General features: G+C 35.7%; 2 protein-coding genes across 3 annotated transcripts; one reads left to right on the forward strand and one right to left on the reverse strand.

Moving 5' to 3' along the window:
• Window positions 1-5,298: 5,298 nt before the first annotated feature.
• On the reverse strand, window positions 5,299-16,246 carry LOC116167217 (UDP-glucuronic acid decarboxylase 1-like). Of its 2 annotated transcripts, none has more exons than XM_031482489.1 (7): window positions 15,930-16,246; window positions 15,657-15,874; window positions 7,465-7,558; window positions 7,114-7,227; window positions 5,952-6,139; window positions 5,773-5,905; window positions 5,299-5,711 (listed from the first exon to the last, which is right to left on the reverse strand). In XM_031482489.1, exons 1-7 carry the CDS (start codon window positions 15,991-15,993, stop codon window positions 5,476-5,478), a joined length of 1,047 nt encoding a protein of 348 aa, XP_031338349.1. In that variant the 5' UTR covers window positions 15,994-16,246; the 3' UTR covers window positions 5,299-5,475. The 2 variants fall into 2 exon arrangements, with proteins under 2 accessions (XP_031338349.1, XP_031338348.1); XM_031482488.1 differs by having other exon boundaries at window positions 7,273-7,558; window positions 15,930-16,237.
• A 4,193-nt stretch (window positions 16,247-20,439) lies between these two features.
• Window positions 20,440-21,905, forward strand: LOC116166535. The gene is made up of 2 exons (XM_031481511.1): window positions 20,440-20,677; window positions 21,360-21,905. The coding sequence occupies exons 1-2, from the start codon at window positions 20,453-20,455 to the stop codon at window positions 21,648-21,650; spliced, it is 516 nt and encodes a 171-aa protein (XP_031337371.1). The 5' UTR covers window positions 20,440-20,452; the 3' UTR covers window positions 21,651-21,905.
• The last annotated feature ends 1,325 nt before the right edge of the window (window positions 21,906-23,230 follow it).

The following is a 23,230-nucleotide window of genomic DNA, read 5'->3' on the forward strand; positions in this document are numbered from 1 at the left end:
TTGATTAAAAAAATTATCAAAGTCCTCGTTTGAGATCGAAGGGACTTCAGCGCATTTTTGTGTGGCAGATCAGTATTCTATTAGCCACTTTCGACTCAACCATCAATAACAGATCTTGTCAAAGGCTACTACATTCACTAACCGCTTCCCACTTTCCGCGTGCACCCGCAATTCGCTTTTAAAGTTTTGACTCCACCATCAGTAAGATCGTGTCGGGGGCTACCACATTCCCTTTGACGGTACCCCCTTCCGACGTCCCGTTCACCCCCAATTCGCGTTTGAAGATTTGACTCCACCATCAGTAAGATCGTGTCGCGGGCTACCACATTCCCTTTGACGGTACCCATCTTCCGACGTCCCGTTCACTCGCAATTCACTTCTATTGGCGGCACGAGAAAGAGAGACAGCGATTCGAGATTTACGAAACGTTAAACCGCGTGAGTTCGCAACGGAAGGTAAAAGGCGCCCGAAGTTGATTACTTCTCGAAGACGCGCGCGCGCGTCTCGCAAAAGGTCGTTAATTTTGCCCCTATGACAAAAAACAAAATTCCGCCACGCAGGAGTTGTGCGCGTTTACAACATCTTTCCGACGACACCAATTTCAAAAGAATCGGACCAAAACTGTAGTAGAAGATAGGAAAAAACTGAAAAACCTTCACGTTAGTATACTACGCTCGAGGATGACGCCCAGATGTCGCCAACCCCACATCATGTAGCCATGTCCCTAAGGTTGACAAATTTCACGGCCCCGTAGATACACGTACACCCGTTGCCTTTCTACAAGAGTTCTTCTACGCGCCCACATTTGCTGCCAGCCAGCCAGCCAGCCAGCCAGCCAGCCAAAAGTGAGATTAAAAGCTACTTTTTACAAATAAATTTGCAAAAATGCGCTAAAAAGAGAAGAAATTTTGCCTCATTCAAACAACTGAAAACTCAGAAAATGCACTCTGGTACCTACTTGTGTCAACGGGAAATAACTTCTTCTGATACCTCTTTTGTGTTAACTAACACCATTGAATAAGTAAATGATTACTTATTCAATGCTAACACTGCCCTCCACATTTCATTTTGTGACCTTAACCCGTAATTTAATATACGTACCTACTACATTTCAAACCGGTATGTCTCATTTAATGGCATTTTCCAAGATTCGAAAGTTTCTTTACTAATTATATTAGCCCATAGGTGCAATATAGCTTTACAGTTGTAGGTCTTTATAAGCTCAAATTTGGTTAATTAGACCTAAATAATTGTATTTGTGACAAGATAGGTCTATAACGTTGAAGAAAAGTTTCGAAAGAATTACAATTGACGAAGCAGTTAAACTTTTTTTGAAATTCCCAAAAATTAATTCATGGAGCCAAAAAAAAAGCCGCTATGTATCTACTAAATTCTATGATAGAGTTAAAATTCGACCAGGTAAATTCAGCCTCCGGAAGATTGTCCCCATGAAAGGATCTGAACTAACCCTCACGATGCACTACGAAATGACCATTTAAAAAAAAAACGCGCCCTCGATATAAGTGCCACCCAATTCTTAGGTTCCCTTCTATTTCTGTGACCAAATTCGCCTCTGAAAATTCGGTCTTATGAAAACTCGCCTTATCCCCGAAAACATTGCCCACGGTCAAATTCGTCTCCAGAATTTTAGCCCTCGAGGAAGATTCGCGTCCACCGCAATATTCGCTCACCAGGAATTTAATCCAATCAGAGCTGGGCAGTATTCGATTTTGTAAATACTTTTTAGTATTCATATACTTTAAAGTATTCAAATACTTTGTAATTAAATACTTTTATGTAAGCAGTATTTGTAACTCAAATACATTACTTTCGCACATATATTTAGTATTCGAATACTTCGCAAAGTATTCGAATACTTGGCAAGGTATTTGAATACTTTGAGAAGTATTCGAATACTTCGCATAGTATTTGAATACTTTTAAGTTATTCAAATATTTGAGAACTATTTAGAAATGTTTAGGGGAAGTTTCCATTTTCACAAAGTCAAATATAAAAATCCGATACATCTGAATACCGAACGATCCTGGAGTGAAACTTTTTGACGCGATAGTCTACGTAACTTAAAAACAATAGGGACCTTTCTTATATCCTTAAGACCATGTGTACCAGTTTTCAAAGCGATCGCACGTTTCTAAACAAGTTATCATGCACACGGACAGACGAACAGACAAAAAAGGATCTGTTTCAAAATCGCTAGGCTTAATTTCAGAAAGGCGTACGTAGCATGTGCGCGACGTACGATCGCTTTGAAAACTGGTACACGTATTCTTAAGGATATAGGTAACTGATATAATAAAGGTCCTGGTAGGTATCTCCTATATAATAATATAAATATAATAATACGCTTTTACTCCCCTTAAATTTGTATATAACAATAGAAATATATAAAAAAAGCTAACCCCATACAAAGTATAACTGACAGTTTTTAAGTAGTATTAAGACTTTTATTTAGTATACTATTTTAAATTTTTAATGTATTTGAGTGACAAGTATTTGAATATTATTTACTGTATTCGAATACTTTTTATAGTATTCGATAAAAAATTGAAAAGTATTTGATTTAGAATGTATTCGAATACTTACAAAAGTGTATTCGAATACTTTTGAAAGTATTCGAATACATTCTATAGTATTTGAATACTTATTTCTGAGGGTATTTGAATACTTTTCAAAGTATCTGTATTTAGTATTCGCTTTGTGCTGGACGTAAAAGTATTTAGTATTCAAATACTTTTTGAAAGTATTCTGCCCAGCTCTGAGTCCAATGCATATTCACGTTTAGAAGAGCTGTACACCTTACTCTATAGCTTGAGATCTTGGCATAATTGCTCGAGTTCTCTTTTCTCTTCCCCGGAATATTTGTCCTATGAATATTCGCGCCATATCGGACCGACTACTACCGAGATTCAAAAGTGCCACGGAACGTTCGTACTTCGTGATCATTTTGACTTGAAAAGTACGGTGCCTCTGCTCCATATATAGGTACTTCTCTTAATCTCTTATAGTATATATGCTCTGCTCGTTTTTTTTCCCAGAGTTGCCAATGGTTGGTAAGTATAGGATAAGTCAACATTTTCAGTGTCGCCTTGGGAGACCACTAGGATCATTACAATATTTATGATCTAAGGCTACAACCATATGACTTGACATTTGGTCGAGAGAGCACTGTGTCGTTGCAGTTTGTTGTTTTCCATGTGTTATTTAATACGTCACGTCAAAGATATATTTAATAAATTAATATTATTTACTAATCAATGGAACAAGCTTCCACGATCTTTCTGAATTGTTTGCATCCTAGGCAACCTATATTTTTCCAATTCCTCTTGTAGTGTTTTCTTGATTAACGCACAATTTTTATAAATAACAATTCGGGGGAGTTCATAAAAAAAGGTTAGTTAAAGTTAATATTATTGTGGTAAGCCTGCCGCGTTACCAATTTAAAACCCGCGAGTTGACTACTAAACTTTATTTAACCACTAAAGAATGGTAAAAATGGTTAGCCTGCTGTACTTGCGACACGTGCATGTCCGTCGCAAGCTACCAGTGAAATGGCGCCAACCGCCAACGCCAACCACTAACCAGTTTCTTTCTTGCGCCACCTACGCTTGGCTTTTTCCTGCAGTGTCGTCACCAGTTATTTCCTGTTACACATTTACTGGCGGGAGTATTCAAATGTGCGCTATTCGCCACATTATATTTAACATAAGCTCGTGATTTAACTAGGCAACCTACAGCCAAGCCAAGCAAACAAGTCCGTCAAGAAGGCGATGGTTTGGTGTCGCTGTATTTTAGAAATACAGTCCGTGTCAATAGTGTTTGGCGGGAAATTTAAACTTGTTCTATTTTGGCATTTTTTTAATGTAACTACGTTTGAAAACTGGAAAAAGAAATTTAGTAGGTACAAGAATTACAACCCAAAATTACAAAATAGTTACCTAAGTACTACTAATGACAAAGCAGTGTGTATTTAAAACTAATTAAACAGTATCGTCGTCACTTTCCTCTTCACTGATTTCAGAACCTTCGCCTGATGTGCCCGTGATTAGCGTGAAAGATAAACTTTCTACAGCTTCATCTAACAATCCATGGCGTTTCCAATTTCTTAATGTGGATTATGTCGTATCCAGACTTATACTTTTAGATTTGATGATGAGATGTGCATTTTCAATTCATTCCAATTTATTTTATCCTGCTTCAGTCAGTTTTATATACACCAGGTTCATCTTCTGTTAGCAAGCACTTCATAAAATGGATGGATGTAGGTTTCGTCAAAAAATGTGATCATTACCTCCAATGCAGCCAATTTTCTTCTTCATTTTATTACCTAAATTATTGATTGTAGAGACTTTGTTATGGATCATGTAAATTTCATTCTTCAAGACGCCTAAATCAAAATTATCCAATGTTATTTTGTAGGAAGTTGCACTTCGTTGCTTCTTTGATGGAAATTTCCATCTCCTATCATCGGCAAGTTTGACTTGATCTACAGGATATAACAATTAGTATTTATTTCAGAGGAATATTAATGAAATGCACATTACCTAATCTTGGTTATGAATTTTGTTGGTTTGCCGGTCGCAGCAGCAGTTAGCTCTGCACCCTTTCCCAAAGGAAATATCTACACACCGGCAGCTTTCTCTTTGCCGAAGAATTCCACGACCCTAGGAACCGGAAGTGCCAGGTGACCCAAATTTTGAACTTCACGGACTCATCCTTCCTCTGTCTAACAAAAAAAACGCAACCCAATATCTCAACAAATAAGCGAGTCTCAGACTTGTTTATTGGGGTAATGTTGGATTTTTAGCCATTTTTGTCGCAGTGGGGTGAGTACATGCCTTTACTTTTGATGCAACCAAGACTGTAATGCAGGAGTGTTTTTTTTAAACTAGGCAACTTAGGCAAACGTTCTGAAGGATCTACCATTAGAGTGCTGTTTTTAGAAGCACCGGATTTTTTCCTGTAGAGCCAAAAATCATGCTTTGTCACCTAACTTATTAAATCATTTAAACAGTAGTCAATATCATAAACCTCGACTTTCAGGATTATAGAAACCACATTTTTACCACAAACAAGAACTCCGAAAAGCTACCAAAGACAAATCGCCGAATTTTCCTATTCCTAAACTAGACCACCAAGACTAATTATTGCTTAGGTGCAGTCTCTTCCAAATTGTTGTTCAAAACAAAGGTGTCAAATTGTCAATATATTGAAGTTCGAACAGAATTACATTTTTTGACTGCCTCTTCACTGTGGTCGTTGCAAAAGAAAATAGCATACTTGTTAGTGTTCACTTCTTGTGTGTGAGGACATTTAATACAAACCTTAAAAACGACACAAACAATAATATCGACATATAATACACAATAAAATTTAACATAATCAACACTTAGTTCTACCAGAAATAAGCCATAAGATAATATTCATAAATAGGTAAACTCAATAGTTTCCAACCAATCACAATGCATCACGCGGAGAATTCCAATGCACCAGTTTGAACAGTTTCAGTTCTTTCTTGAAGTAATTGACAGTCTTATGAAGTCCTATATTTAGAGAGACTTTTGGTTCCCAGTTCAAAAATTTTTTCGCTCTCGAGATATCAGGCCTGCGTCGTTGGGGATCGTCCTCAACTTGGGCGACATGTTTTATTTCACTATTGCCGCCAACCAATTCTTTTATTATTGTTGCAAATTCTGTAATTAAAAGGCATGTAATTAGAGAACTGTAAAGATGAGGCGGGTGGAGGTTACCTACCGTTGATTGTATGCTCAACTGGATTACCTATATTAACAGGTAAGGTGTAATTTGATTCCATTAACGCCATCAGTCCATCAACTAAATCTGACACATACTGAAATGATCTTGTTTGGTTGCCATATCCGTAAACCTTGAATGAAACATCAAACACGGATGCACTAATTAAAAGATCTTACAGTAATTTCGTGATCTTGCAATGCCTGAAGGATGAAGTTGGAAACGACTCTTCCGTCATTCATGTGCATTCTTGGTCCGTAGGTGTTAAATATTCTCGCAACTCGCACTTGCATATTCTCCTGTTTTGCGTATGCATACGTTAACGTTTCTGACACTCTTTTCCCTTCGTCGTAACATGCCCTTGGTCCTAAACCAACTAAATTTAGACAGACAACACTTGACATTTACCTCAATGTATAGTTTCAAAGACAAAAGGTGTTCTGTGTTCCATTAATGATGAAAATATTTCACTTGCGGAGGGTTTAAAAGGTAGGATTAGTGAAAAATATTGCAAGGTTCCTAGGCAAAAAGTTGTCACCGCCGGAAAGTGTAGTGCTGCTCTTATTATTTGAGTTATAAGTTCTATTTAAGTGACACTAAAAACTTTCAACTTTCATCTTTGCTTGTGCGTCTTGTGAAGTCTTACTGTACCCTCACTGTTTGCACTGAAAGTTATTATAAAGAATTATTAGTATTACATGTTCAACTCAATACAGCTAGTATATACTTTTTTTTAGGAACCATATAAAAAAAAGCTGATAACGAAATGAAACATTGTATTGACAATCTCTCAATGCTATCTTGTAACGCTCAAATAGTGGCAACGAGAAAGTGTTTTTTAATTCTTTGGATCTGTTGAAATAACATCAGAAAATAATAAAAACAGCATATTTCGGTTTTTCTGGCGTCCTTATCTTGGACATAGTGAATTTTCTCGTTAAACACACAGTAGTTCCAGTAACTTATCTTACATCAAAATTGCAGGTCAATAGCATTCTCCGCATTTGGGAAAATTTTCCAAAAATAACGATTTTTAATGAGCTGAGTATGGGATCAAAGTCCATTACTGAAGTGAAATAAATTTCTTAGTGAGAGCAATTTCTAGTAACTTTTAAAACGCAAATAGCTCGGCAAATAGTAAATGACCAGTAACTAAGAAGAAAAAGCGAAAAGCAATAAATTCTGGAAAATGAAAATAATATTACAACATCGCCATTTTTCTAGATGTGCCCGATCAGCTACAACCTCTGGTCTAGAAACCTGACATTTTTTCTGTCTTAAACTACTCTTAAGGCATTCCCCATTTCCTCTACGCCCATTTGCCTCCAGTCCAATACCTACCAATGGGATTTACATGTCCCCAATACGATTCCTCTTGGGGATGCTTGTCGGGATCGCCATATACCTCGGACGTACTCGCGATTAGTATGGTCGCATTTACCCTTCTCGCCAGTCCTACAAGACAATTATTTAACCGGATTACGAAGCGAACATTTTCACCTAGCATATTTATAGTTCCTAATGTATTTGTTTTGATCGTTTTCACAGGATTCTGCATGTAGTGAGGTGGACTGGCGGGACTCGCCAAATGGTATATTTGGTCAACTTCTATGAACAATGGGTTTACAATGTCATGGTGTATCAACTCAAAATTTTCATGACCGATCCACTGTTCCACATTCTGTTTTCTACCTGTAAAAAAGTTGTCGGCTACAATCACTTCGTGGCCCTGTAGCATTAAGGTGTCGACAAGATGAGATCCAACAAATCCTGCACCACCAGTTATCTGCAAAGAAATAATATTTCTTGATATATAAGGCGAGTTTGCATTATTCAATTTATACAGGGTAATATCGACTTAAATCGTTATTTTTTTGGTATTTGCGACATTTTCAAGTTTTCAACTAACTACATACAAAATTAAATGACTCACTAGTAGGCGGGGGATACTTTGTGACCTGAAGAACCAATCTTCAAATAATAACTTTTGTTTGAAAAATGATTTAAAAATACTGTTCTGACAATTTTGTTCATTAACTCATCAAGTCTGTACACAAACAATTTCGTGGAATTCTGTCCATTTTCGTTATGCAACCAAGAATTGCAGCGGATTTTTGTTTGAATTTTCAAGAACTAATTTCAGATTCGAGATTTTCATGTTCAAAACTCCCCAGATATTCAAAGACGTACAACCAGTCTTGGTAATGGTTGCTGAGAAAAAAATGCAAATTTCATCACTTTTTTGAGGGTGGCTCCCAAACGAAACACGTTGGACCCTCGGTTTATTTGGAAAAAGTGCTTGCTTTTGATTTCTACTACCCAATTTTTTTTACATACATGCGATTCAAATTAACAGTGAGACCTCTGGCGGCAGCACATTGTAATTAACACAGAGGTGGGAGAAGACCGTCATTTTTTTTACAATGCCAAAAGTAAACAGTATTGTAATGTTTACTGCTGTAAAAGTAAATACACTTGCAAAAATTTTATTTGCAATCAATGTAATTACACCTTAAAGAGCAAGGATGGTTTAAAACGACACCTTTTATCACGGCAGGTACCTTCAAAAATGTCAAATGTGACCAGTACAATTATGCAATCATCAATAAGAATAATTTAAGAAATTATCGTCTAACGTATATTTCCAAGGTCTTTATTTGTAAACAACAAAAAATAGGAGGTATATACGTCATTCTTTGGCATACTTCGAATAGGTAACTTCAGCTTCACGCTACAATAATTAATAGCGTTTGATTTTCACACCTTCTGAAAAATGTGATTTGTGATCAGTGTAATTTGCAATGAATCGGCTTTTCGTGAATAATTGAGTGGAAAATATCGTGCCCAATATAAGCTTCCATGCACTCTTGCGATGTACTCCGCCACTGGGCTGCCATTGAGGAGAAATAATTTTTCCGTAAATATCTTTAAACCTGAAACTGACACCCTTCTTCGAAACCCCTTAAGCAAATGAAGAACACTTCTCCTGGGGTGGTGCAAGAGGGTGCAGTTTGCTTCTTTAACGTACGACGACCATAGTCGGCTTGCCCAAATGACACAAGACTCTAAATTTACCGAGTTCGTAAACACACGTGACAAAAACCTTAAATCTAAAATTATGTAAATAAATAATATAGTAATACACCTATTTTTACCAACTACTCACTAAGTACCCAAACGGCGGAGTTCAGATTGATATAAAAATTATTACTCCCTGCCGAAACAAATTTAATGTTAATCAAACAGCACAAACGACAATACAAACTTGCATAATCTTAACGTTATGAGGACTTCTCCTTGTGGAATTCAAACGGTATCTCGTTAATTGCAAGTTCTGATGATGATTTTCAGCGCACTTAATAAAAAAAAAAAGGTGTAGGTCGACCTTTAATTAACACAGCGCCTTTGAGACTCGAGTGTCGCGGATAGTATCGCATCTTCCTATATGGATATGACCTATATCTCACAATGGCGCATATCCATGAGAGAGGTATAAATAAAGAGGACCTTCCAATATAAATATTGGAGCGAATATTTTAGAAATCCCGATAGATATTAGGGCGCCATAAGGGATTAGTCATCGGAGATCAGAAACGCGAGCGGATATGACGCATTCTTTCCAGGAACGTGTTTGCTAGAATCTTCGAGAGCATTCGAGCACTTTCGAGAAAGGTGGGATTTTGCTATATAAGCAAATCGAATTGCGTTTCGAGTTACTTCAAACATGTTATGTTATAAATTGTAAGTGATAAATAATAATTACTGTTATAAATTAATCCAATGAAAGACTTATAAATTTATTGTTAGTTAATTATAAATAAATAATTCATTTCATTTACGTTACAATATAACATGAAAATATCGAATTCAAACTTTTTTGGACAACAATGAAATATTACGCGTTTTCAGTAATATTTTAATATTACATACTAAATTAATCAATTTACACATTAAAACTACTTTTGTTTTTCGAATACTATTGTTATTTTTTCTTTTCTGTTCTAATACAAACTGTATTAGTCTAATTTAAATCTCAACTGTTATTAAATTAAGTCTCTTGGTTGAAACTGTAAATAAATGAAGCGAGTAAATTTAGCGCATTTTCCATGCACAGGTCAGTACTTCCCGAAAAGTGTTATGGGCACAAGCAAGACACAAGCATCTTTATGATTAGAGCGTAATTAATATCTCAATTGAATATCTTCATAAATAGGAAAGTTGACACTGCGTATGTACGTACATATACAGTGTGCTTATCTTACATTGGAACATACGATTTTGCATGCAATAGTGTTTACCTATGTTCTATTTAAAAAAAACGCATTCACCTATAGGATATGTGCGGTTCACAACTATACACACGTATTAAATAATGTGCGAGTCACAACTGAACCAGCCTTTAATTATTTTTAGGTTATGTACGTTGAAATGGAAGGTATTGGTTCATCAAGATACTGGACTGCAAGCAAATCGCGGACTTGACTTGCGCTGTTGTGACCTTTGTAAAAATTTATAATTTCATCTTTTCATCTATTTAGACAGTATTTTTGAAATTTATCTGCAGGTTGGTAGATTTGAAGGTGACAGTTGTACATTGCACTACCCATTTGAACTACTCAAGTTGAAGTGTTTTTTTTTAATGGAACATAGGGAATAGTATATTGAGACAAGTGTTACAATCAGTCCTATTCTCGTGTATCTTGAAAACTTTTCAATATTGAAACCTTTTCAAGAAAGTTTTCAAGTGAGTTTTACAATATTGGAAATTATTTGTATTCTCGTGCTCACCTTGTAATCGTATGTTTACGGTTTACAAGATTGAAAAGTTAACAACCATGAAGTTGTAACACAGTGTAGCCAACCCACAAATGTGAATAATGTGCGCGTGCGTAAGTACAATTAATCAGCTGTTTGGTATGACGTGGTGTTACGTGTAGTTGACAATGTTTTTAAAAAAAGCAAGGACATCGAAATCACAATATACTATTTATACTTAGAAAAAAATTGTTTGTTAAGAACTGGAAAACTTTCTCCTAACTTGGGCCCAGAGGATCTTCATTCTTTGTGGCTGCAACTAGCAGAGGAGCTAAATGCATGTGGATGATGGACGCCACTAAGAGAAGTTGAAGGATGGAAGAAGGTATTTTACTCTACTTTAATATCACAAATTGTTAATTATATTTTCTGAACTACAGGTGTTCACCTGAGTGGAAAATCGCAAACTCGCAAGAAAAGCAACGGGAAAATAAAGCACTAAATGCCTCTGCGCAAATAAGGTTATTAAGGGCAACCGGCACAGTGGTAGTGGCATGGGATTTCTACAGTACCTGAAATAGGGGTAAATGAAGTGCACGAAAGCCGATTTCAATTGCAGTTGAAACGTGGGAAAATACAATATGTTATCATAATTCAGGTATTTTGTAAAGCATGTTGTTCAACCATTTACTTTCAGGTTGACGAAGTAAAATACAAGATGTGATGGAGCGGTAGCCTCACTGGATGTTCCCATAAGAACAGATACTCCCTACCCATAAGGACGCCTAAATATAGAAACGTTGTTCATTGCTTCAAATTGCAATAATTTTAATGATTGTCAAAATAAATTAATACGACATACATTTGTTCCACATGTTGTAATACATCTATTAATAAAATAAATTCAGGATCATTCATATTGGAAACGAACCCTAACCTTTAAATTAACTTGAAAAATGGCTAGCAAGGATAATCCGTACTTGCTAAGATTTCAATATTAAGTTCTCAATATTGTAAACTTTTACAATGACATGTGTCACAAGAATACGAAACCGAGATCAAATTGGGAAACTTTTCAATTCTTGTTTACTTTTCAATATCGTAACTATTTCAAGATGCACCAGAATAACACCGACCTATTGTAATACGACTATCTTGTGGCACGAGTGGCGACGCGAAGCGTAGCCACGAGTGTCCGCAAGATAGGAGTATTACAATAAAGCATTGTAACACGCGTTTTTCATACTATTTTTCTATTTCGGTGCTTTAATTTAATTAAAAAAATCATTATCAGAAACTATAGGGAACATTAGAACTAACATGTTTTATGTTGGGAACACTTTTTACGCCGTTAAGTTTTAGGTTGGCAGCGTAATAAGACTGACATTTTGAAGTTCAAACATGGAAGTACCCAACGAAGTACCTACTTGTACTAAATAGTAACTGCCAATGAGTTACAAAAAAAAACGACTATAATCACTGTCCTTGTACAACTGTACAAAATCATCATTGTGACACCGAAATAGAAAAATAACATTGCATGCAAAATTGTATGGTCCAGTTTAAGATAAACGCACTGTATGAGTTGCACCATGGGCACTACGTTTGTCTTTGTTAGAAGCATCTGTACAACTTAAAAAAAAACTTGGTATCTTGGCATTAGGGAGTCAACGCATGCGCGGATTGGAATTCCATTTTTTAGTAGAAGCAGTGATAAGTAAAATTCCAAAAAAAATATCTGTAAATAAGAAAGTTGACATATGTAATTTATGCAATGTTTGTCTTTATCAGGAGCACCTATGTATAAATTTTCAGATAAATATCTCCAAAAATACAAAAGTGGGGTTTATGTGTACATTTCACTTCTAATATTTGCGACATGTTTCCCTTTACTACTATGCAATCAAAAAACAGTTACTGTTGAGTCACCTTTGGAATTTTTGTTTACATGAAAAATCATAATTAACCAACTTCCAAAAGCGACTCGACGTCAATCCTTTTTTGATCGCCCATTAGAAAACATCTAGTTAAATTTTTTTTTAATCTCTAGAAGAAAGGAAGTTGACATTGCGCAATCTGGCCATGCTTGTATTAGACCGAGAGCCCGCGTAGAAAATACATCGTCATGGGTACAAAAGGTTTGATGTAACTAGGCAGTAGAATGTCACCGTGTGATTCCAAAATCGCCCGTCTGCCGGCCGGCGGCGGTCAACTTAGCGCAGGGGCGAATTTTGAAAACTGTTCGAAATCACATATACATCGTCATTGGTACACGTATGATTTTTTGCAATCTGATCCGGAAATATGTACCCAATTCGTAATTGCAACGGCAGACGATGTATCTGGGCAACTTTTCCGAGCAGACGCGATTAAAAACATTAAAAAATTATTAAATACCTCGTCATAAGGTACACGCTCGAATTATAGCTTAAAATAAAGCTTTTTGAATGTAGAATTTGGGAAAACTAACGAAAACGCGGCAGACGGTCGCATAACTATAGCAGACGCCTTTGAAATTTATAGCTCGATCTGCGTTTAACGCATTACTCCCCGTGCGATAAAGCGAGAGCGCTATCACCTGCTCCATCCATCCATTAAAATCATCTCAATCTCAAGCTACATTATATAGGTATAAGCAAAGAATACGTATAAGATATGTACTGCACTTCGTATCATTAAAAAGTTAGATATATGTACATAATGTAATGTAACTTGAGAATAACTTGTACCTACTTGTACCTATACAGGGTGGTGACTTGCGTCGCGCATCATAGGGATTTCAATGTAAAATTCATAACATGCGATTATTGGCTCCCCAAATTATTTTAGAGCAAAAATGTATTAAGGTTTTTTATAGACAACAATTTTTTACGTCAATCAACAGCGTTAGTTTCCAATTTTTTACATAATGAAGACAGAAAATTGGGAAAATAACCCCCGCATCTTTTTCAATAATCTGTGATGCCATGAAGTTTTATAATACAAAAACTACAATATCCGTCATGCCATGGAATGTCTGCTATAAAACAAATCAAATTCTATCAAAAAGTATTATATTTACAACAGCGAATTCAACATAAAGAAAGACCAAATTACTAAAAACGGTTTCCTAATACAATAAATGTTCGAATAAGTCACCATTAACTGCAAGACAGTAACCAAGTCGATCATAAAATCCATTTCGAACTGCTGCTAATTGATAACTGGACATCTTTTTGTTTTAGAAAATTCCATGGCATCGCAGATTATTGAAAAAGATGCGGGTTTTATTTTTCTAATTTTCCGTCTTTATTATGTAAAAAATTGAAAACTAATACGGTTTATTGACGTTAAAAATTTTTTTCTACAAAAAATCTTAATACATTTTTGCTCTAAAATAATTTGGGGAGCCAATAATCGCATGTTATGAATTTTACATTGAAATTCCTATGATGCGTGACGCAAGTCACCACCCTGTATATTGAAAAGACTGTGACAAAGCCAACATTGCAACATCAATTATTTTTCTATCTGCAGTCAACAATTTTGAAATGGAGTCAGAAACAGACCTTGTAATGCAGAAGTGCTGCATTCACGTCACCAATACTATAAATAATGGGGATCCAGTGGTGAAATTATTCACGGACCAAACTTTAAAAAAATGTAGGGAAGTTCTTGATGCAAGGAAATATGATTAAGTATTCCCAAATACATGTGTATTATAGTATTAATAAGAACTATATTTATTTTTCAGAATACCTATCCCAGATATGAATTTTCTTCTTTTTTGTTGTTTTGTTGCTAGTTTTGGTGATGAGATAAGTATTCGTTTTCTATATTCTATATTTGCATTCCAAATACTTTTTTATATAACGTTTTGTAGCTTGTGTTAGTCGTTATTTACATATTAATACTGCATTTACCTACATGTATACCTAGTGTAGAAATATATGTTTTAATATTTTTGGTCATGTTTTGTGACAGTTGAGAAAATTTCATAAATCCCATTATTTGTGGCATTTTACCTACTTTCAGCTGTAGTTCCGTTTTTACAAGTACCTATACGACAGAGCGTGCTTGTGTGACAGCGCTCTCGCTTTATCGCACGGGGAGTAATGCGTTAAACGCAGATCGAGCTATAAATTTCAAAGGCGTCTGCTATAGTTATGCGACCTTCTGCCGCGTTTTCGTTAGTTTTCCCAAATTCTACATTCAAAGAGCTTTATTTTAAGCTATAATTCGAGCGTGTACCTTATGACGAGGTATTTAATAATATTTTAATGTTTTTAATCGCGTCTGCTCGGAAAAGTTGCCCAGATACATCGTCTGCCGTTGCAACTACGAATTGGGTACATATTTCCGGATCAGATTGCAAAAAATCATACATGTACCAATGACGATGTATTATGTGATTTGGAGCAGTTTTCAAAATTCGCCCCCGCGCTAAGTTGACCGCCGCCGGCCGGCAGACGGGCGATTTTGGAATCGCACTGTGACATTCTACTGCTTAGTTACATCAAACCTTTTGTACCCATGACGATGTATTTTCTACGCGGGCTCTCGGTCTATATCCATTTGCAAAGAAAGCTCATATCACAATTTTTCAGTGCAAGAGGATATGTCCAAGTGTCCTCTATTAATGAAAAGATGAGCTATGCTTATGGTGATGCTAGTTGTGTAAATACTATGAGCGTCTGATTTTCTAAAATGAAAATGCTGAATCTCCTCATCAATAATTTATTATTGTATTCTAATATGTAAGGCATTTTTTAGTGCCACCAGATTGCATCAGGCACTAAACAAGCAAACCAGGGCCATGGATTTCCCCTTCGGTCACCACCTACTAGAACAAATTTCACTCGAAATTTCATCACCTACCTTGAGATCAACTATAGAACAAAAGCACACTATGGCACAAATGCAATGAACAAATAACAAGTATGTTCATTGCCTCCCACAGAGGATACAAGATACATCACAATGAAGGCACACTGTATTCTTTGTGAAAAATTAAGAGAATCCAGTATGAGTAAAAGTAATCCCAGGTAGCTTACAACCGTCACCCCACCAACATCCTTCAAATTAATACCGAGTCTAAGGTGACTATGATGTAAGATACTGACAACTCAAAGAGGCAACCGAATTCTTACCAAAATACGCTTTTTCTTCAAATAATTTAAGAACGTCACTTCTGCATACTTCCTTGGTACCCTCGACTCTAAGCTTTCGAGCTTCTGTTCCAATTCCATAATACGTACAGCCGCATCCTCTAACTCTTTCTTTAAAAGGTAGGTCTTTTCGACAGTGTTATCAAGATCTCTTTTATCTGCCGCTTTCGTATTATTAATCGTAATGTATATACTCGTACCTAAAAGTAATTGTTTTCGATCATCATAGTACATTATGGTCAGTAGTTTATTTACATAACAGTATGATTATTAATAAAGTGAAGAAGGCCTGCAGTTTCGTTACGAAATGTATCATCATTTTAATACATCATGATAAACCACCAATTTGATAGTGTGGACTTTATTTCCCAATTGAGATAAACCCATATCACTGGTAATCGAATAAGAGAGAATAAAATTGTAATAGTTGGCTTGGTTAAATAACTAAACAAAGATAATGGAGTTTAGAAATTCGATGGTTATCATTTTGTTACATATTTGAGGTTAGAGACTAGCATCTAAATTCTAACTCGACTCCGTAAAAGCTAAAGCGCATGCCTTTACCCTTGCCGAACGGGATTTAAAAAATACAACTTTAAAAATTAAATTGATCATATGCATCCTTGGCAATAGAACTAAATGCACCATCTTCATTTCAAAAATATATGCAGTGGAAATTTTTTAGTATGCCGAGTTATTTTTAATGAGACAAGCGACATTCTGGAGCACACGAGAGATGGGTTGCCTATCCTATCGGTAATCAAGCTCCTCTGTAGCGTCATAGAGTAAATAAATTATGGTAGCGTTAGTGAAAAATAGTTCGTAGTCAATCCGCCATAATCCATATTGGAAAAAATAGCAAACTTTCTAATGAAATGCTACTTTGCAGTTGCAGTTTAATAAGTTCTCGATAGTGGATATTCTTTGCAATGTTGAAAAGAACTGTCGGTAGGTACTTAAAAAAAGTTAAAAAGCGGTCTTGGTTTTTTAGGAAGATCGATGAATAGAAAAATCGTTTTTCGTAAACAACCAGTCGTTGTAATGAGTAGAAAAAAGTACAACACCAGTTTGGAAATGCGACAGTATTTCTTACGATTATTTCCGTCTATTATGTTTATGATATGCATATATTTTTATAATAATAATAATAATAATAATAATAATAACCATTTATTTACATTCTTGTTGTAACAGAAACCTATAACCTATTGTAACGTTATTTATAAATTCGGGTTCGATTTATATCAATATTTATTAAACAGAACTAAAACACTATAAAATCCGTACAATTTATATCGATTATTTATATCACTCACAAATTTATATCGATTATTTATATCACTCACACTTCGCAATTTATCTTTCCGTGCTCGATGTTTACGTACTCGTTCGGTAGTAGACTGCCGCGATGTTCGGTCCGCAACCATTTATACACGCAAGCAATGTAAGTCCCGAACATTCTCGAATACGCGTAGAAAATTCCAGAGCGCCAAAGGCGACGTCATGTCTGGAGCATTTCCGTTACACTATGTATAAATGTAAATGTAAAAAAATGTCCAAAATGAAAATAACTAAAATATCATTTGTAGCGTCCTTAGGTGTAACGACTAAGTTAAAAACTTGTTGTCACTACACCCCAAGGTGTACGTAGATAACGGTTTTTGAACCGATCACAAGTTGAGAGTGATAAAAAACAAAGAGTTAGGGTAGAGTATCCGTTAAAATAAATAAATCTGTGATTTAAGATGGGAGAAATTATTGTGGAGAAGTTCTTTAATAAATTTGATAAACGCATGATATGAAATTGTTAAAGGGAAAGACAAATTTGTGTAGATTAATAGGTAATTATATAGCTTTTGTGTATAATACAAGAAGTAAGATTGACCAACTTTTTTCCGTATTTTTAAATTATACGCCAAATTCTTTATTTTTGTCCTTGTATCGTAATTGTGTTGGGGAAAATTTAACTTAAGCCTATTAATATTTTTATATATAAATCGAGATACCGAGAGAAGATATGATGATTTATTGTAAAAAGGTTGGTGTCCTTGAATAACAATTGAGAAGGGTAACGTGCATGCTTTTTAGCCATAATTTTGATTATTAGCTTCTGTGCCACCTCTAACTTATTTAAGTATTTGTGAGCTGCCCCACCCCACGCTAACAAACCATATCCCAGCACAGATTGCACAAAGCCGTAATAAACAATTTTTAATGAATTTTCATTGCAGAACCGTTTTAACTTTCTAAACAGATAGACATATCTCCTTAGTTTAATCACAAGTTGTGTAATATGATGGTCCCATCTTAGGTGTTTGTCAATGGTAACACCAAGATATTTGATGTGGTCCCTTTGAGATATACTTAGAGCACAACTACAATTAATCTGAGAGCAATCTGATTCATGGATTTTTATGTCATCATCTATTGTTTGAGATTTGTAAGAGTGAAAGGGAATATACAGAGTTTTGGTGTAGTTGAGAGACAGCAAGTTTTGGTTTAGATAACGTACGAGTACAGACAAGTAACACGATGTGGATTGTTTGACTTGTTCCCAAGTATCTCCCACCACGTACAGTACAGTGTCGTCCGCATAAGAGACTATAGTAGCTCGTTCAAAACGTAAATTAATTATGTCGTTTATGTATAATAAGAACAGAACGGGACCTAGGATGGAACCTTGGGGAACTCCACTTACCACTTGTTTGGGACTACTTAGGGTACCATTGATTACAACCACTTGCTCTCTATCCGCAACAAAACATTTCAGTAACGACAAACACACTCCACGAATCCCGTATAATTCCAACTTTTCAAATAGGATGGAGTGTGAAACCGTGTCGAACGCCTTTGCAAGATCCAAAAAAACAGCTATTGAGGGTTGTGAAGAGTCCACAGCCGTATAAATATTAGAGAGTAACTTTGCAAGTGCGTCATCCACTCCTCTTCCCGTCCTAAAACCATATTGATTGTCAGAATATACCTCGTGACGATGAAGGAATGATTCAAGTTGAAGTTTTAATATATTTTCAAATACCTTCGATATACAGGACGTTAAAGAAATCGGACGAAAATTACTAATATTACAAGGATCACCACCTTTAAATAGAGGTTTAACTATTGCGGTTTTTAGAATTGTAGGGAAGTAACCATCAAGAATGCAACGGTTAAACAGTACAGTTAGAGGATGAGCTATTTCTGTTAGTACATTTTTTAACATCAGTGATGTTATGTTATCTATGCCGGAAGAAGTAGATACTTTTTTTGAGTTTATTGATTGAAGACATAACATCATTTGCAGTAATTGGTAGGAAAAACATAGAACTTTTATTTGGAGTGATGTTATGATTATGATAGTCATATTTTTGTAACTTGTCAGCTAACAATTTCGGGACCTTAATGAAGTAGGTAGTCATTAAACATTTCAGCCATAACTATTTCTTCGATTAAGCCTGTCTCACAATTGACGCCAACGTGAACGCTAACGCGAACGTGAACGTGAGCATTTAATTAAAACATGAATATTTACTATTTCCATTCACATATAACGCAACGGGAACGTGAAAACGTGAAACAAACGCGACAGTTGGTCAACTTTTATCTTTCCCGTTCCCGTTGGCGTTTTAAATTGCGATCCAGCCACATAACCTTTAAAGACCAAACTTAACTATTTTTGTACGAAGTATTGCATGATTATCCGTTTGTTGAATTGAATAGAATAGTCTGTGACTACCACAGAACACATTTTAATAAACAAAATATTCCGTGACAAAACTTAACACTCCAGGAGCGTAACGTTAATTGTGAGACTGCGAATTTGTTCACGTTCACGTTACCGTTTGCGTTTCCGTTGGCGTTTACGTTTGCGTCAATTGTGAAACAAGCTTTACCGTTTTCCCATTTTCGTCCTTTATCATGTGATAATTGGTTTTACTTTTATCTAGATTTATAGCTTCCTTTGTAATTTCCCATAAGGACTTCGCAGAACTACTTTTTGAAAATTTCTTCGTATAATAAGATTCTTTAGCTTTTTTAATTAGATTGTTTACATTGTTCCGTAATGTTTTATATACCATCATGACGATTGGTATTGCTTTTATCTTGTAGATAGCTTTTAAAGGCACGATCTCTGTCTATCATCAAACTAATAATTTCATTAGTCACCCACTCCTTTTTCTTTTTAAGTTGTTTTTTGCGCTTAATATATGTGAAATTCTTAATGTAATTATTTAAGGTATCCAAGAAATATTTAAAACTATCGTCTAAATTTAAATGGTTTATACAATCCCAATCATGAGTTACTAAAGACGCCTTAACTTTGTTGTGATCTATAATTTTGTGAAGTGTGACATGTTCTGTTTGACTAGTTTTTGTAGAAGTTGCAGTAAATTTTAAGTACAGCGATAAACAAAAATGATCTGAAATTTTAAAAGTGGTAGTAATAGGCAAGATCTTGATACGATCAAAATCAAATTTTAAGTTAAAATGGTCAATACATGTTTCACTAAACTTTGACACTTTGATTTTTGATTTTAAGTTAGCGCCAGGCTCCGCCACCATTGCTTTGAAGTTTGAAACCACTGACCTCTATTTTTAGATCAGTGTTTGAAACTGGCGTGACGTCACAATGCGAACGAAACGTCCAGCAGACCACGCTTAACCTTTGGCGTTGTTGCCTAACACTTCTCTTTTGAATTGAATATGCTGTCATTGCTTTGGTGCGGTGTATTCGTATACCATTTGTTATAAAGTTGTGTGTTGATGTTAACGAATATATAATGAATGCAGCTGGAACTTCCGCTGAAAAAGGAAAATATCGGAGAAGTTGTGTAGTACCAATGTGTACAAACTCTGTGCGCTCAACACCAAATAAAATATTTTTTTCGTTACCAAAACGTGAAGACGTTCGACGGAAATGGTGCAAAGCAATGAAAAGAGATACTACCAAGAATGCACCATTATCTAGTATTTCCGGGAGTAATATTTGCGAAGATCATTTCAATGTAAGTTACCTAGCTAGCGTTATACATTAGGTATAGGTACACATGTAGGTACCTAACGTGAATTTTTTTGCTATTAGAGTCATAAATTAGTAAATTAAATTAATTATTAATTATAAATTAGTACCTACATATATGATTTACAGCGCTCCTTCCCAACCAGCTTACTTTATAAATATACGTAGGTGTAAATACTATCACAGATTTAAACACTCTGTGATACTATTCCCATATTACAACCACTATAAGGTGAATACCTGCACTAACCCCATACCAAAGAGTAACCAGTTCTCTTTGCCCATACCAATAAATCCTCTTAAATGATCGTTAACGAAAAATATTCGTTCATAGAAATTATAACTCCTGTTCTGGCAAAAATTTACAATACTTTTTGACTTAAGTAACTAGTTAAGTGGCAGAATCCCACCGGCCCATAATAGTATATTTCATTAGGAGTCCGGAAAGCAGGCTTTTTCCGTGCGCGGGTGGCAAATTCCAACTTCCAAATTGGAAGTCATGCAAGCACGGAAAAAGCATTTCTGGACGTGTAATGAACGATATTTTTTATTATACTTCTTTTAAATTTTAATTCCTACTTGAAACAACTTAAGCCGCCGGAACAGATTTTGTTCCGGCATCTATATGCTAAAGTATTTTAATATAGGTACGTTTCGTTTTATTCTAGTTAGAAGAAGATCTTGACAATTACTGGCAATTTAAGCTAATGAAAAATGTTCGCCCCAGATTGAAGAAAGGTGTTGTTCCTCATCTGTTTCTCTGCCAGAAAACTTCAACTGGCGTTCCTGTTGCAAGCTCCGCAACATTAAAGAGAAGAAGATGTCAGAGAGCAGAGGAGGCTATAAGTGGTCTGGAAACACGCCCGTTCGAACCACAAGCTAGTTCGTCCGATCCTATACAAACTCCTCTGATGGAAGAAGCACAAACTCCTGATACACCTTACAAACATAATAGTTAATATTAAACCGACATGTTACCGAAATTGTTTGTTGGCGTCACGAGTGTACGCTGAAAGAACACATCCAGATCCACGAGAGTTTCAAAAGGTGCTCCTACATTTACAACTACTGGGTGTGTAAAACGAGAAAGGACAGTTAAACGGAAACCAGTTTTGGCGGAAGATAATTAATTGCATGTTCTCGGGACTACTGTTCGTTCGGTGCATCGTACTCTTCAAAAGTACAAGTTGTGTTTATTTTGTGAGAAGCTTGACAACAGCTATATTATACCGGGTGGTGCACGGTAAGTAGGAACATAAGGATTTAACATGGAAAATTAGTTTTATCCTGCCCTCCTGTACATTTTACAGGAAAAACTGTAGATGTCCAGAATTAAAAGGTGCTTATAAACTGTTTTTATTATACCTGAATCACAATCTCCGTTTTAAACACTCAAATGCGTGCGAAAAAAGGCCTTTTTCGTCGACCTCTCGATAACAGCATAAATTACACCTTAGTTACGGGTGCAGTAATCAAACCATTATACGTTAGCAACCATTAATCGTTAGCAACCACTTATACATAACCATTATGCATTAGCAACCATTAATCGTTAGCATCAACTTATACATAACAACCATTTTATTAAAGGGAAATGACATTTATATAACAATTCACTTTCGGCAACAGCTGAGAACTTCCATCCACCTAACCATTTTAATCTCGGTTTTAATGTAGTGAGATCAGCAGCCAGTATGGTCGCCAACGATCTCAGCAAAGCATATCCTGTGTAGCTTCTCGGATAAGGTATTGTTAAGGTATCCAGTTACTTTACCTTCAACATTGAGTAGGTACGTCGCCCACAGAGATGAACTTTTCCATATCTTTAACTGTTAATACACGTACTTTAGTACAGTTGCAAAAGAATTAATTACATTCTAATTTCACTATTTCACATACCTTTTCAAGGTAAAATGTCATGACATTTTCGGAAATATCTCCTTTCAAATTCATTGTATTCCATCAATTGCCGAACTGATCGAAACCGTTCCAATAAGTTTCTTTTGATTTGAGGGGATATACTGTTAAAATCGCCTCCGCAGCAGAGCAAGCAACAATCGCAGTGGAAGATTATGTTGCTGCAACATAATCTTCCACTGCGATTACGAGAACTGACGGTACAGCATTAAACAACATATTACTATAGCAACGACAATATATTTAGTGAAAAATCGTACCTCATAATCTCTTTTGTAATTTCTCGTAGTTGATTTTAAAATAACCTACCCCAGTGAGGTCGACGAAAAAACGTTGTATGCAATTCATGTATAAATCGGCGATTATTGGTTCGTTCGAATTACTAAACATCTCACACCAATAAAACGCCTCATTTATACACTCATTGCATAAATAACTATTAAAACACACGTGCTTTAAAGTTGCTAAGTAACGATACTTCAAGTGTGACTTTTGAAACTGTCATCTGGGTGAAATAAAAAATCTTCCTAAGTCGCTTTCTCTAAATGCAGAACATTTCTTTGGCTTGTACCTATCCTTTGGTTGAAGCTTTCACAAACGCGCGTAATTTAGGGTATGCTTC

This window comes from Photinus pyralis, unplaced genomic scaffold (assembly GCF_008802855.1).
Source record: "Photinus pyralis isolate 1611_PpyrPB1 unplaced genomic scaffold, Ppyr1.3 Ppyr1.4_LG3b, whole genome shotgun sequence".
Lineage (NCBI taxonomy): Eukaryota > Metazoa > Arthropoda > Insecta > Coleoptera > Lampyridae > Photinus > Photinus pyralis.